Source organism: Mesoplodon mirus (genome assembly GCF_964341445.2).
Source record: "Mesoplodon mirus genome assembly, chromosome: 8".
Taxonomy (NCBI): domain Eukaryota; kingdom Metazoa; phylum Chordata; class Mammalia; order Artiodactyla; family Ziphiidae; genus Mesoplodon; species Mesoplodon mirus.
The window spans coordinates 38,832,076-38,847,102 of record NC_138984.1 but is presented as its reverse complement, the minus strand read 5'-3'; the positions used below and the strand labels follow the sequence as shown (position 1 = coordinate 38,847,102).

Genomic DNA, 15,027 nt, shown 5'->3' with positions numbered 1-15,027 from the left:
GGGAAAATACACAAAAATCTAGAAGTGTAAAAGCCTGTGCTCTACAGTTTGTATTTCTCATGTTCTCATGACATGATAGAATGAAGCTGAGAAAAGTTTAGAGAGGACATTAAATTTATCACTCAAAGTTCTTTAGGTAGAGTCAGATTGCAGCCTTCTGGATGGATTCAAAAATATATATTCTATTTTTAAAAGAAATAATGCAAATTTCCAGTTATAAAATAAATAAGTCATGCAGATGTAATGTACAGCACGGTAACCATAGTGAATAACACTGTATTGCACATTTGAAAGTTGCTAAGTAGATCTTAAAAGTTCTAATCATAAAAAAAAATTTTTGTAACTATGTATGGTGTATTTTTTGTAGGTATAGTAACACACACATGAGAACAAATTATAAATTTACTATTGATAATTTGTCTTATTTATTGAAAAAAAATCCCCTCATCATACAATGTTGATACAGTTTCTTTTTTTCTCACTTGGATCTTGAGACTAGCAGGCCACCCACCACCCCCTGAATTAATGCCCGTAGTCAAGAACCACAGCTTTAATGCTTTTCTCCCCTTTTTTCACTTTAAGTACTTTGCTAACATAAGCTTAGCTTTCATCTCAAGATTTATTCTAGTAGATGCACACATCATCCCTTCCTACCCTGGAACTGAAGAGAGTAAGCAAAATGCACCAATATACTTGGGCCAGATCCTATTATGGCAAATAATAAACATTAACTGCTTGGCAAAATCTTTTTTTTTTTGTATAAAATGATGCATTAAATTAATCAACACAGGGACAACCCAACTGTGAAAAGGCATTTCTGAAATTATTGGGACAAAATAAAATTGAATATGCACTGGATATTAGGTGATACTGAGGAATTATTGTGAATTTTATTTAGTATGAAAATGATTTTGTGTGTGTGTATATGTGTGTGTGTTCATTATCTGCTAGTGATACTTTAAAAAAGAAATAAACTCCATGGGTTTGCTATCACGTGGGACTTACAAATCTTAGAATTGTAGTTTTTCACAGTTTTAAGAGACTGTAAATATCACCTAGTCCAGGCATGGGAAGAAGATTTCAATTTATAGGCCAATTCCAATTTAATACTGCTGTCCTGAGAAGGAATTTAGGCCTTTAAGACTAAGAGGGGAAAAAAGGTCATGAACCATTAGCAATGCCAGCCAAGGGCACAAGACAGGAGAGTGGGGCAATATATGTTACTACTACTAGCTACCTTTAGAATCTCTAGTCTAGTGGTCTTTCAGGGAACTTAATACTTGTCAAGTCAACTCATTACTTCTTTAGACAGCTCTATGAAGTTATGTCTTATATTTTGACCTGAAATCTTATTTTCTGCAGCTTACAACCACGAGACATATAAGAAGAGCTCCACTTTAACTTGGCAGTGCTTGAACTATTTCAGACAGTTCTCCTGTAATTCCCAAGTCTAAAACATCACCAGTTTCTTCAGCCATTCCTCATTGGGCACGGTTCCTTCCCTGTCTTCACCACTCACTATTGACAGGCACCGATTTGTCTCTGTCCTTGTTTCAGTGCGGTGCGTGGTAAAACGGTTGGTTGATGTCATGCTGTCAGGACGTAATCCCCAAAATGCCTTTATTGAGTTCAAATTTTGGCTTTCAGACTCTCTGCATTCATTTAGACTTCACATGCTCCACCTCAATTTAATTAGTCTGATGGAGGCTACTAAATCTTTCTACTATCAGCTATAGCTGGGCCCACTTCAATGGATTTCTCAGAATATATAACTGTCTTCCCACCTTTCCAGCCCCTGGCATGCTACCGGCCAGAGAAACCACAAAAAAGACTCAGAGTACCCTTCCCAATCCTTCAGTGGCTCCTCAAATCCATCTACAGATTTTCAATCTTATGAAGAGAACTTTCAATCTTACAACTGAGAACTGAGGGCCACTAACTAAGCCAGAACTATTTGGCAACTTGTCCTCATTGGCAGAAATGAAAAACAGGCAACCACAAACTGGCTCAACATAAGTAATAAAGCAGGCCTAGTCATTCACTCAACAAGTGTTGCAAGGACTGGACTGAGCCACTGAGCAAATGAGCAATCATGTCATCAAACACATAGTTTCTCAAAAGTAAAACACAGACATAAATAACTCAAGTGATGAGTGAGGTGCAAAGAGCTATGGGAGTTGAGAGGTGGCACAGAAGGCAGCAGAAAGGAAGTTGAGAATCAGGCCAACTTACCAGAGGAAGTAGTAGGCCTGGAAGGACAGGTGGGATTGGAACAGTGGAGAAGTGAGAAAAGAATAAAATACCAGTGGATTGAGTAATTTGGTTTGGTTGATGATTAGGGTCCATGAATACTACTACTGGGAAGTAAAGTTTGGAAAAACACAGAGAGGCAAAGCTGGATGAGACCCTTCCTCTATCAGGATCAGCTAATCAAAGGGTACTTATACCAAAGAACAGGCAACCCATCAAAAGATACAGAAAGGTGGGGAAGAAAAAAGAAGGCAAAAAAGTCAGAACCCAAGGCAGAAAGGAAAAAATTAAGTGAATAAATAGGGGTAAAGAGAGAAAAGCAAAAGGTGAGAAGGGAAGACAAACACTGTCTTCCCACTAACAAGAGGCTCCTCCATGATTTATTTCCCTTCCGTACTGGTGCAGCCTCTCTTCCATCCTAAAATGAAACTCTAGGCTTAGATTTCTAATCCTTATTTATCTTCCGTCTCCCTATGCGCTTTATTAACAACCAGTTCCCCTAAACTGCCTAATCCACCTCCCACAAACAGTCCCTGTGACTGATCCCTACGGAGTTCTGGCAAAGGAAAATCGTGACATGAAGAGGACAGCTCAGTGTCTCCAACATACCTGATAACAGAGTAGGGGAGCAAATGATCTTTATGCTCACCTGAGAGAAGGGAACAGGAGACATGAAGAGGGAGTCTTAAGAGGTGAGGGTGGAGGAAAGGGGCTGTGGACCCAGAAAAGCCACGGGATCAACATAAGGAACTCAGGTGCCCCTTGTGTGTGTTCAGTGACTCATTCAACCACTCATTCATTCATTTATTCCCCTCCCTCCCTTTATGCCACCGTTTTCTGCTGCCACACATCCAACAGGCTACAAATAAAAATCAACTTCCTCAGTAGTCTCATTGGTCCCTCGTGATTAGGCCCCTACATAGTGTCCTGGATCTTCCCTCAGAAATACACCAAGGTATGATTTCTCATTTGTTGCCTTCTCTGCCATGATGTAAGCTCACGGGGGAAAGAGCTATCTTCTCACTGCTGTATCCCTAGCACCTAACACAGGGTCCGAACTCAGGAAATAACTGTCGAATGAACAAGACACTGTACAGACAAGTAAGAGGTATTCCCTAGAATTCTCTAAGACCAACAATTGGTGTGGCCAAAATTGCTAATTGTTCACCCAAGTCCCTGTTCTCTGACTCTTTGGGGCCACAGCTACACTAATTTCCCAACCTCCCTTGTAGGTAAGTTTGGCACGTGACTGAGTTCTGGGCAGTGGGACGTGGGTGGAAGTGATTAAAAGTCACTGCCAAGTGGACCCATAAAAATCCTCCCGTGCTTTGCCTCCACACTCTTTTTTCCCTTCTGGTTGGACTAGAGACAAACCCCTTGAGTGACCTTAGAAGCTACATGTTGATACCTGGGACTCTATGTGGAAGAGAGCCACCCCTCTAAATCTGTTCATAAGAGAATCAACCTTCTCCTATGCTTGAGCCATCAGACACTTCGGAATCTACGTGTTCAGGAGTAAACCTCTCTAATTCAGTCACACAGTTAGGTGACAACTCAAGTTAAGCTCCCCTAATCTTTACCAGCCAGCGGACGTTTGTCACTTTCCTAAGGAGAAATAAAGGCCATTCAGAGGACAGTACAATCTTTCTTGGGATGTATGACAGAACAGAAGTCCTGTTCGCTCATGATCATCAGGAAAAGCCACAAAGCAGGCTGGGCAAATTCCGGTGATGTCAGAACCACAGATGATCAGCTTCCTTGCCTCGCCTCCTCTCAGAAGTACAGGGCCCCGCAGGCCCTGCACAAGTGCCCAACCGTCTTCTCAAGTAGTCTGGCCCTGGCCTCATCTGTGCTTACCTTGCAAAAATGTCACAGCACATTGCTCCGTTGTTTTCAGTGCCAGCTGGTGAGAAGCAGCCCAGAGCTTTTTCAAAAAGCCAGAGCAACCTACACTGCCACAGAACAATGGCTGCACCAATGACTCGCCTTCTGAATAAAGCATTCAGCCGACCGGATAGTGATGCAACCCCAGACAGAATTCATTTCCCGGTGGCAAAGCTCTTCTTACCCCGATATGTCTGACTCTGTTGTTCCTACCGAACACTAGAGACTTCAAAGAAAACTCCTCTCCCCGATGGACTGGAGCATTTAAGTAATTGAGTTACATTAAGAAAATTAGTAGCATGTACTGTACATAATTGCCTGTTTAATCTAGGTCTAGAAAACTATTAACAGGGTAAATGATTGACTAACTCTTTTCACCTTTCTTCATTGCAGGTTTATTTATTTCAAGAACTTCCAGGGGCTTCCCTGATGGCGCAGTGGTTGAGAGTCCGCCTGCCGATGCAGGGGACAAGGGTTCGTGCCCCGCTCTGGGAAGATCCCACGTGCCGCGGAGCGGCTGGGCCCATGAGCCATGGCCGCTGAGCCTGCGCGTCCGGAGCCTGTGCTCCGCAGCGGGAGAGGCCACAACGATGAGAGGCCCATGTACCGCAAAAAAAAAAAAAAAAAAAAAAAGCACTCCCAGATCCAGTGGTTCTTAATCTTTGGGGGGTCATAGACCCGTTTAAGAATTTGATGAAATGCCTTGACCCTTTCACAGAAAACAATATGTCCACAAGTGCACACACATATTACACACGATTTCAGGGTGCACACAGAATGCCAAGTCTATCCACTGATCCCAGGTTCATGGACCCTCCAGAGCAGAGGGCAGCAAAATTTCCCTCTAAAGGGCCAGAGAGTGAATATTTTTGACTTTTCAGGCCACATACTGTCTCTGTCACAGCAACTCAACTCTGCTGCTGCAGTATGAAAGCTGCGCTGCCCGTATTCCAAGCAAACTTTACTTGTAGACATCAGAATTTGAATTTCATAGAGTTTTCCTGTGTCACACAATATTCTTTTTTCATTCTTTTTTCAGCTATTTAGAAAATAAAAACCATTCCTAGCTGGTAGTCTGTACGAAAACAGGTGACAGAGCATAGTTTGTCAATCCCTGCTGTAGGGCACGGGTTCTAGAGGTACACATTTTCTGTCTCTATTTTCACTAACTTCTAATGGAAACTCCACGTTTCTTCGCATTATGAATGCAGGCAGCAAACCTCAGTAGTGTCAGCAGAAATCACATTCATACCACATTAGAGTGGTAGCAGGTAGCACAAAATATTCATCAGGCTCACCACTATTTTTTAATTATGCTCACTATTAGATCTCCTACTGTATCTTGCCATTTAAATGTGCTGATAAACACATATATTATTATAGGAAAAATTTGATTTGATAACTGAATTTCAACATAATTGATTTCCATTTGAACCCTATATATTTTATTTAGTGCATTTAAAAACAGAATTCTGAGAAGCAGGACAGGGCTTTCACCAGACACCAAAGAGGTCCATGGCACAGAAAAGGTTAAGAGGGTCTGAGCCGGCAAAGCCAGAGCATCTCCTACCAGAGCATTCACATCTTCCGTTTTGTAGATGAGCATCCGTATCTCCTCTGGATCACCACTGAAGATTGCTTGGACCAATGGTGGCTGTAAACACAGGAGAATTTGAATTAGAACTATAATTAAATAATTGGATTGCATTCAGACGCAGATGGCTAGAAGATATGTTCCCCAAAAAGTTTATTCAACAATTATCAATTGGCAGACAAAGATGAATATGGGACTCAGGCTCACCCTCACTCAAAGTCTAGTAGGGGGTGTATTTGCATAAAGAATTAACTATAATATGATTTGAAAGCCATGACAGACAGTCACATCTAACCTGGGGCTACAAGTGTAACATGAAAATCACCCCTAGTTGAAGATGTCCTTGAAAGGCCCTTAAGTTACCTATCAAGGAAACTACCAAATCTATGCTTTTGTGCATAGAGTCCCCTGTCCTTCCCCCATCTCTCATTAGACAATGTTCCCTGGTCCCTTTAAACAGTTCCGTTCCTAGAGGATGTTAATGGCCACGTTTCTGGCCTCCTGAACAAGAACTTTGTCAATGTTCGGACAACCCTTTAAATCATTCCTGAATGCTTCCCATAGCTTTAGCCAACAAGCACTGAGTGTTTTAGACGTGATTACCTCCCATCTATTTAAAGTAAGTGGCTATTCAACGCTAACATTTCTGTTTGTCATCTGTAATAGAATAAAAAATAAATAAATAAAGTGGTACAATGGTGGGGTGAGGAGCAAGAAGGGAGGCATTACTGAGCAGGTATCATTGAACTCACCTATACTAAACAAGACCCAACATATGGTAGAAGGATTTGTAAAGCTTGATGGAAACCCAGCTGAAAGAGAAACTGTCTCTGCTTGTGTGGTAGCGTGAGAAGAGTATCCAGAAAAGCTTCATGGAAGGCACCTTAATGAATGGGTTTGAGTGTGCAGACAGGGAAGGAAGGACATGTGGGCAGAGGGATCGTGGTGCGCAAAGGTGTGGGTATGCAAATCCATGTTACAAAGGCTGCCATCAACCTGGTGACCAGGGTGTGGGGGGAAAAGAGGAAAAGGCGTGGGCTCAGAGGTTTGTGTTGGGCTTGCCCACACGGTGAAGGATCCTGTTCAAAGCCAGTTATGCCACTTGCCAGCTACATGTGGAGCCCACTTCCCGTGTGTAATCTGGGGCCAAACATGATCTTTGCTGCCCAGCCCCTCAAACGGTTGGTATTAGGAACAAATGAGATAATATACGGAAAAACCCTCTGTAACTCTACAACACTACACAAATAACAGATGTTTTCACTAAGAAATGTTCATGATGTCAATACGGGCTATTAGACTATTTTTTTTCAAACTTTAAAAACCTTGGCAATAACACACACACACGCACTCACACACACACACTTATACAACTTTTGGAAATATTTTAGTCCTAGTAGGCAATACGATGATGGCAGTTTCTCAAACTTGTCTGACGGTAAGAATCACCTGAGATGCTTGTTAAAACTGTGTTCCTAGATCCCTTCCCTGGAGATTCTGGGGTGGGATCTGAGAACCTAGATTTTTCATAAACACCCACTTAGTTCTTGAGAACTGGAGAGCACTGGCCTAAGGTGACATGGTTAGCATGATTTGCCTCAACCTCTCCCTGTGCCATCTATGTGAGACTCCAAGTCCTGATTTTCCCTACAAACTTTCTTTTCTCTTTTTTACCTGCCTGGTGCCTCTCTTACATGTTTTGATGGTGTTCCTTGTTATTTGGGGGGCCAATGTAAGTACCGTCAGTAGGAATATAGTAAGATTCCCTGAGGAAACATTATATAAAAAATGTTAAATTGCAGATAAATATTTCCATATGCCAGGAATTTGTCCACAGTTTTCCCTCTGCCATCAAAGTTTCCAGCGAGTGGACATTTGTATCTCTTTTTTGTCCCCAGTACTCTCCTAATCCTACCTTCTTGCCAAGGTGTATGATTCAAAGATAGTTTCTCAAATTGCCAACCATTAAGTAGCAGGAAAGAAGTCTTGAAAAGAATGCAAGTTTGACTAGTTTGGCGTCAGCTGGCACTCTGCCCGAGACAAGGACTTCCTTCCCACACTTACTGACTACCTGTTAACCATGTCTCCAGGCTATCTGCCCCATGTCAAGGACCATATTTCATGTAAAACAGGCAGTCACACAAAGTCAGGATTTCAACAAAAATACTGAATCTTTTATATCTATTTCATAATTCTCTATCTGCTCTGCTTGTGGCCAAATGCTTGTGTATACTTTTCTGCCTTTTTGAACCTTGAGAGAACGCAAATAACAAACCCCAATAACCATGGGATGACAAGCAGAGGCAGACAAGATTTTAGTGTTGAGTCAACAGTGGTCAATCAACAGTTGAAAAGTTAAGATTCTGAGAAACAAACCCATCCCAGTATAATGCACCACTAGTTAGTCACTTTGAGGAACAGAGCTAGGTAAGCAAAGCCTCTCTTCACTCATGAGTCTAAGGAATGTGTGAAGATATTCAGTCCTCACACCCCTCAAGAAAGACAAGGGTTCCAAGCTATGGCTGGAATGTTCCCAAGGAGAGCCACCCTGTAATGCTGCCAGACAAAGATGCCAGCACAGTCCTTCTTCAGGGAGTGGTGTGTGGAGCTTCCCAGTCCCCGGTCTCTGAGACTGCTGGAAGGGTATCATCAGTGCAGAGAATTCCAGCAGAGAATGGTATGAACACTTCCCCAATGCCTCCCAGCTTCCCTCTGCTAAAAGCTGCTTTGGGAAGCATTGTCAATGCCCAGAATTCCTAGCATCCATTGGGAAGAAGCTGAGCCATTGTTGTAACTCTTCCAAAGCTGCAGTCACATACATACGTGAATATACCCACATGTACATGCCTACATTTGTACATGTATGTACACATCTGTATCTACATTCATGTGTGTATACACAGAGATACATGCTGATTCACTCACGAATCCCTCACACTCCCTGTGGAATAGAAAAGTGCCGGTTCCCCAAAGCCCAAAGCCTTGCTAAATGGACATCTCCACCCCAGCTGGGCTGTGCGGCCACTGTGACACCACTGTCTTCACAATTGTTAATCCAGACATTATGAGATGCCAAACCAGAACTTCACAGATACATGCTTTGCTTGAACGGAAGCTGTGTGTTTGCATGGATGTAGTTCTTGAACTAAATTTCTGTAACTCTTGAGCCAGTGGTATTTAAAAAAAAAAAAAAAACAGTACGGGTGTTTCTTTTTTTCTCCACACTCCCAAATAAAATATGCTCATAGAACACTTTGGCATTCCCTTTTGTTGGGATTTTAATCGGATCCCGCTCTTTTATTTTTCCCTAGGTAAACACTTGCCCTGAGAATGAATATTTTGAAAAATATTTCTAAATACTGTCGCTATTACACGATTTTAAGAAAGGGGGGATATTCTAAATACGATATTCTTGCTCATAAGTACCAAGTACTTATATTCTGTTGACTATTAATTTGGCGATCACTGTATCTTTTACACCTTTTGCCTTGACCTTGATGAGGCCTTACTTGCAAAAGAACAGAGTCCTAAGCCTTGGCATGTACAAAAATTTTTTAGAAGTTTCACACACTTCAACACTAGCATATACAAAATAGGAGTGCTTTGTGTGCAAATTTGAATAAACACAAATTTATTACAAGGGTCAAAGTTGTGAAAAACAAATAGTGGCAGGAAAAAGAGATTCTGATGCAGTGAAACCATTGGTTATCATTCCCTAAAGAAACTTAAATTCTTAAGAAGAGATATACAGTAATTTTAGCTTCAATTACTGGAATTTTTTAAGCATGTTTAGCAGCTGTACACTGGAAATGACTGTCATGTGCTGTAGATACTGGCACAGTCCCTCATGTAGATCGAGAAGGAAGAAGGATACTTCCAGGGCCTACTTTACCAATAGCACAAGTGGGAGTCAACATTCAGATGGGACCAGTCCTCGTCTTTCAATATCACCAACTCCCAGCACTGTACCATCTTTGCCAGGAGTGTTAACAGCTGCCTTCTAGAGGTGACTGTCTGCCAGGCTGATGACATGTGACCTCTCGAAGACAGAAGTGCAGAGCAGAAGCTGCTTGAATTTGGCAGCCACAATGAACGAAGTAGCCAACCTTGCTGACACTAGGAACTGAAAATTTATCAGGAAAACGCCAATTTTGCTACCCACATCCCCTCTCAGCCCACTCAATGCAATATTTTTCTATTTTATTCTCAGTCTTTGAGAACAAACTAGGAAAATATCCAATTCCCCAAAATAAGATGCTAAATCGAATGGGTACTGATAAGTGTTCTCAAACTTTGAAGTAGAGTTACAATTCCACTAGGGGGAGCAAGACGGTAATTTGTTACCTGGGAGATAAGAGTAAATGTTCAGGTTGCGTAATAAGGTAGCTGGAGGATCCACTTTGTTCAAGACATAAAAGAACTTTAGCTACTGAGAGAGCACTTAGTAATAAGTAAACACAAACACTATTATACCCAAAACAACAGTTTTAAAACCTTTCCTATTGATTCCTGAGGGTCCAGGTTTTTAGGAAGTAAGAATAAAGCGATTTAAAACCCAGGTGTTAAAGAATTACTTTCATCATGTGCAAAACCCAATTCAATTATTTCCTCAATTTCACTTTTAAAAAGTGCTCCTAGTGGCATCAGATATGCCACTGGTTTAGGAATAAAGCCCATCAGGGGTTCTATGAAGAAAGCACAGCTGGTTTAGAGGATCCACTTCATCCTGTCCTGCAAAGAGGTCGTGGGTCACCCCTCCAAAGTCTCCTAATGAAACCATCAATTTGATTTGGGCTAAAACCACTGTATAGTGCATTTCACTTTCTCTTTGTCAGAGCTGCGTGTTCTATACTAACACTTTGGCTTTGGAAGATAAACAGAGTAATAGAGGCTGTCACTGAGCATCTGGAAATACAGTCCATGGTAAGAAGTCCAAGAAGATGCTCCCGCATTACATTCCAAATTCTTGGTGTGTTGCTTGTCTTTTTCTGATTAGATTGGGTAATTAAAGACTCCAAGTCTAAAAGAAAACATCTTGCATTCTAATCAGGAGTGGGTGTTGGGAGTCAATCAATAGCCAAGAGGGAAAGATGATATTCCTAAACATCTGTCCACACTTAAGTATTCTGAGTACAGAATGTCATTAAAGCAGGATGGGAGCATGTTATTAGTAGCTAATAGCTGATGCAGCAATAATCTGGCCGTATGAAACTATCAACGTATATGAACATGTTGAAATACTTCACTAGGTAACAACTGGTTTTTGTGTAAGGCAGTGCTTACATTTTTTACAAAAGGATAATAAAAATTTGTTCAAGTCACTAGATTTAATGGACAGAACTTAGCTCTACTCATGTGGCTCCTGCTGTGTGATCCACTGAAAGGATGCCATTGAGTGCTTCCTGAATATAGATCACTCTACTTGGGGAGAAGTTCACTCCATCATAGAAAGACAATGATGATCATAAAATCAAAATCTGTTTCCCTTAAGAACTGTACAAAATATACTGCGTCCTCATAAACATTTCTTAATGCAAGACTACATGTCTGAAAATGTCTCCTACAAACTATGCTGCAGAGTAAGTGTCTATAATATTTCCGATTATTAAAAACAGAAACATAAAATTCCAAGTATCAGTAATACCCTCCCTATATGTAGCTATTTATTAACTTTATACTTAAACATTGTGAAAGAAGAACTATATTTAATCAGAAAGTGGAAAAATTAATTTATCTAACCTTTTCCAAAATGAAAATAACACATAGGCATTGACTATGATATAGTTATTCAAGGACCCATTATTCAGTTTTTGGAAAATTCACATCCTTTGTCGCACCTTCCTTTCCTGAGATCCTCCTTGGCTATTTCTCTGCTTTTTAAGAGCACTCATTAGCACCTTCATGAGAGGAGAGCTGGTCCGAGGGAAAATGAAACCCAGGCATGTCAACTTTGCTACTAGTTACTCACAAAAGGTTAGGTAAAAGGAAATGATGAAACAAGAGTATCGGTTAGCTTGAAATCTGGAAGCAATGTTGATTTTACATACCTGAGATCTCTCTCTTTTTTTCTGCCATAGGAGGGAGATTCCTCCTATGTTTGGTATCAGAGTGACTTGGGATTAAATCTTAGCCATAGTTTCCTCATCTACAAAATAGGGCTACTGTAGCCATTTTATAAGAGGTGTTTAAGAAATGACATAATATATGCAGTGCCTCCTGTACAGGGCCAATGCTCAATAAAAATAGCGATTAGTGTTGATTTTGAGGTAACAAGCTCAAAAACTTTCATAGACAAGTGCATTTATGTCCATCCATCCTACAGTAGGAAAAATAAGGGATCCAGGGAGATTTCCTTAAAAATTACAGAGCATATAAATCAAGTTAGGATTATAACCCACTCAACACCACCAATAAAGCGGAGGGGCCCATCACACTGAGGGGAAAAGCGTTTACATACAGGAAGGGGAGTAAAAATCACACTGAGCTTGATTTGGCCTTTGTTATCCTGGCCAACCTCAAAAATGTTGCATAACCTCTCTGTACTCAGGGGTCTAATCTATAAAACCAAAATAACAGCAACTCACCTGAATAATACATCATCTCTCTTGACTAATCCAGCTGTGCCGCATATTTATGTCCACTGGATGGGACGTGAAATCATAATTTTACTATTTAAGGTTATTATAAACAAGCACGATTATACTTTTCCTTTATGCTCTCCTGATGGTCATAAAGGAGATTAATCCCGTTTGGAGCTGTGAGGGGGTCGAATGATTTGCCTGTTAGTGGCAAAGTTGAGACTAGGATTTAGTTTTCCAGATTCTCCCACTTCATGCTTTCTCTCCCTCACATGTCATGTTAATATAATACAATACAATAAATACAATATAATACAATTAATACAGAATATATTATATATAATTCTTAACCAGTAATTCAGCCTCAATTTCAATGAACTTTCTATGGAGAAATTTACACCTAACAACTCACTAAGGGAAAATGCTACCATATCTATTCTCTCTGTGTGTGCATGTATACACCAAATAGTGACGATATATGTATATATATTTCTAGATCCAGCCACTCCTAACAAAATACCTAACAATAAAACAATCTTGCCAAAAGTTAGAAAACAAATAGCTACAATCTTTCAAACTTGGGGTGCGGGGGCAGTCCGTGTGGATTGAGTTATCAGAAAGGAGACATAGGTATTAAGCTGGATTTTGAATGAGACTGTGGAGAATATCTTTCATGCTGGAGAATAGTAGATGATGAGGTTAGAAGAAAAAAAAAAAAAACTGGGTTAGGGGAAGCTCCACGCCAGCAGAAGGAGATTTTTGTTTGTTTAACATCTTTATTGGAGCATAATTGCTTTACAGTGTTGTGTTAGTGTCTGCTTTATAACAAAGTGAATCAGCTATATGCATACGTATATCCCCATATCCCCTCCCTCTTGCATCTCCCTCCCACCCTCCTTATCCCACCCCTCTAGGTGGTCGCAGAGCACGGAGCTCATCTCCCTGTGCCATGCAGCCAACAGAAGGAGTTTTAACCTAATCTTCTGGGCAAACAGGAACTGGAGGTCTTGAGCAAGAAAATGGCACAGAGTCTTTGCAAACCCTTATCTGGCCAAAGTGTGGGCTGAGCATTGGAGGAGGAGAGTGGAGTTAGAGAACCCAGTTAGAAGACCATCGCCACAATCCAAGGCATCTCAGGAGAGAACTCTCCGATCTCCATTTATCTCAGGCTCCCCGATTACAACTTACAGGGATATAGTGGAAACAACAGATACTGTTTTTAGTTCTTTGACGGTGCTCTGTTCCTGGATTCAAATTTGGCTCAGCACCTGCACCACTTTCCGTTATAGCCCAAATCTCCTGCCCCGAGACACTACTGTTTCCAGGTGAAATTGAGGTTACTTCCTTTAGTGCCTGGAACACTTCCACCTTTTCCCCAACAGAACCTCCAGGGAAATAAGTTCTGTTTCATCAGACTTGTCACTTGGGCACTGAATTTAAATCATAGCATTTCAAAAATAGGCCACAACCATAAAGAGAAAAGCAAAGCAAAACAGCACAGACATAGTTTGCCAAATGCCATATTTGTATTGGGATCTGCTGCCAACTCCCCACATCTTTTTTCACTCCATCTAGTTCGAAATGGCTTGAGACCAAATCTCAACTTTAGCTAAGTCAATTAAACAGTGTTCAGGAGTTAACCTTTAAAAAAAGTTAATTTAAGCAAGGGCACACTGGATCCAATAGGTTAGTGTGTGCAGCATATTTAAATCAGTGTAATTTTAGTGAAACAAAAAGAACAATATACTTCTACAACAGTTTCTTGTTTTGAGAAATTTTTATAGAGGTTTTATTTCCTATCTTAGTTTTTAAATTTACATTCTTTTTACAACTGTATCTTATAGCATAATGAATTAATGTGGTTTCAAATATTTTTTTAATGTGGGGTGATTTAATAATGTTAATCAATAAAAGCCATTTTAGTGATTTTTGTGGGGAAAAAATTATATATGGCCAGAAGATGGTTTTCAGGGTGATAAGTGTATTCAGTGTAATTTCTTTGTTCAGATATAGAAAGCGGTTCTCAGTTTTAGGATGCATTGTACAAACACAACTTTTTATTAATATCTGGTATGTACATCCCTTATCATAAGGACAATGGTAAAATAGTATTCCTAAAAAAATACATGACGGAAAGTTAATTACAGTAATATTCTCTTGCGATCTAGGGTAATAATAACTTTTGAGAATTACTGGAAATTGGAAGCTAAATAAAGCAATTCAAGCAGCCTTTAAAAACAAAATCGATGTGTAGAAATAAAAGGCATTCATCAGGAAGGTGGCAATTTCTTGTTATATCTGAGGGGGATGGAATGACCACACATGAGATATATGAATTAACTCAATCACATAAAGTTATTCATGATTCAGGCAAACTCCAAACTGGGTTTGTCTAATTTGTTAGAACCTGGATTCTCTCAAAAGCCACCTTTTGCCCAATCAAGTCTTTCCAAAGCCCATGAGATTTTCCCTTTAAACCTCTCCTTCCTTTCTGTAATCCTTTTTCTTTGAATTCCATATGCATTTCTTGGAAAGGGAGATAGCAGTTAAACTCTCACCACATCTCCACAGGCAGCCAGATGAGGGATTATGGAGATGTGCAAAACGGATTCACCTTCCTGGCCTTGGCTGCTGAAACCACTCCCAAATCTAAGGCAGTGGGTTGACCAGGACCTCCATTAGTCTCTGCCTGAGATGCCTGAAGGGTCCCCTGCTGCCCAC

General features: G+C 40.6%; 1 protein-coding gene across 4 annotated transcripts in view; it reads right to left on the bottom strand.

Moving 5' to 3' along the window:
- ANKRD44 (ankyrin repeat domain 44) overlaps positions 1-15,027 on the bottom strand; it is a 331,247-nt gene that overhangs the window by 199,819 nt on the left and 116,401 nt on the right. For all 4 annotated transcript variants that reach the window (XM_082630931.1, XM_082630933.1, XM_082630932.1 and 1 more), the window contains exon 2: positions 5,705-5,788. In XM_082630931.1, the coding sequence (XP_082487057.1) occupies positions 5,705-5,788 (84 nt within the window). The remainder of the gene's footprint in view (positions 1-5,704; positions 5,789-15,027) is intronic.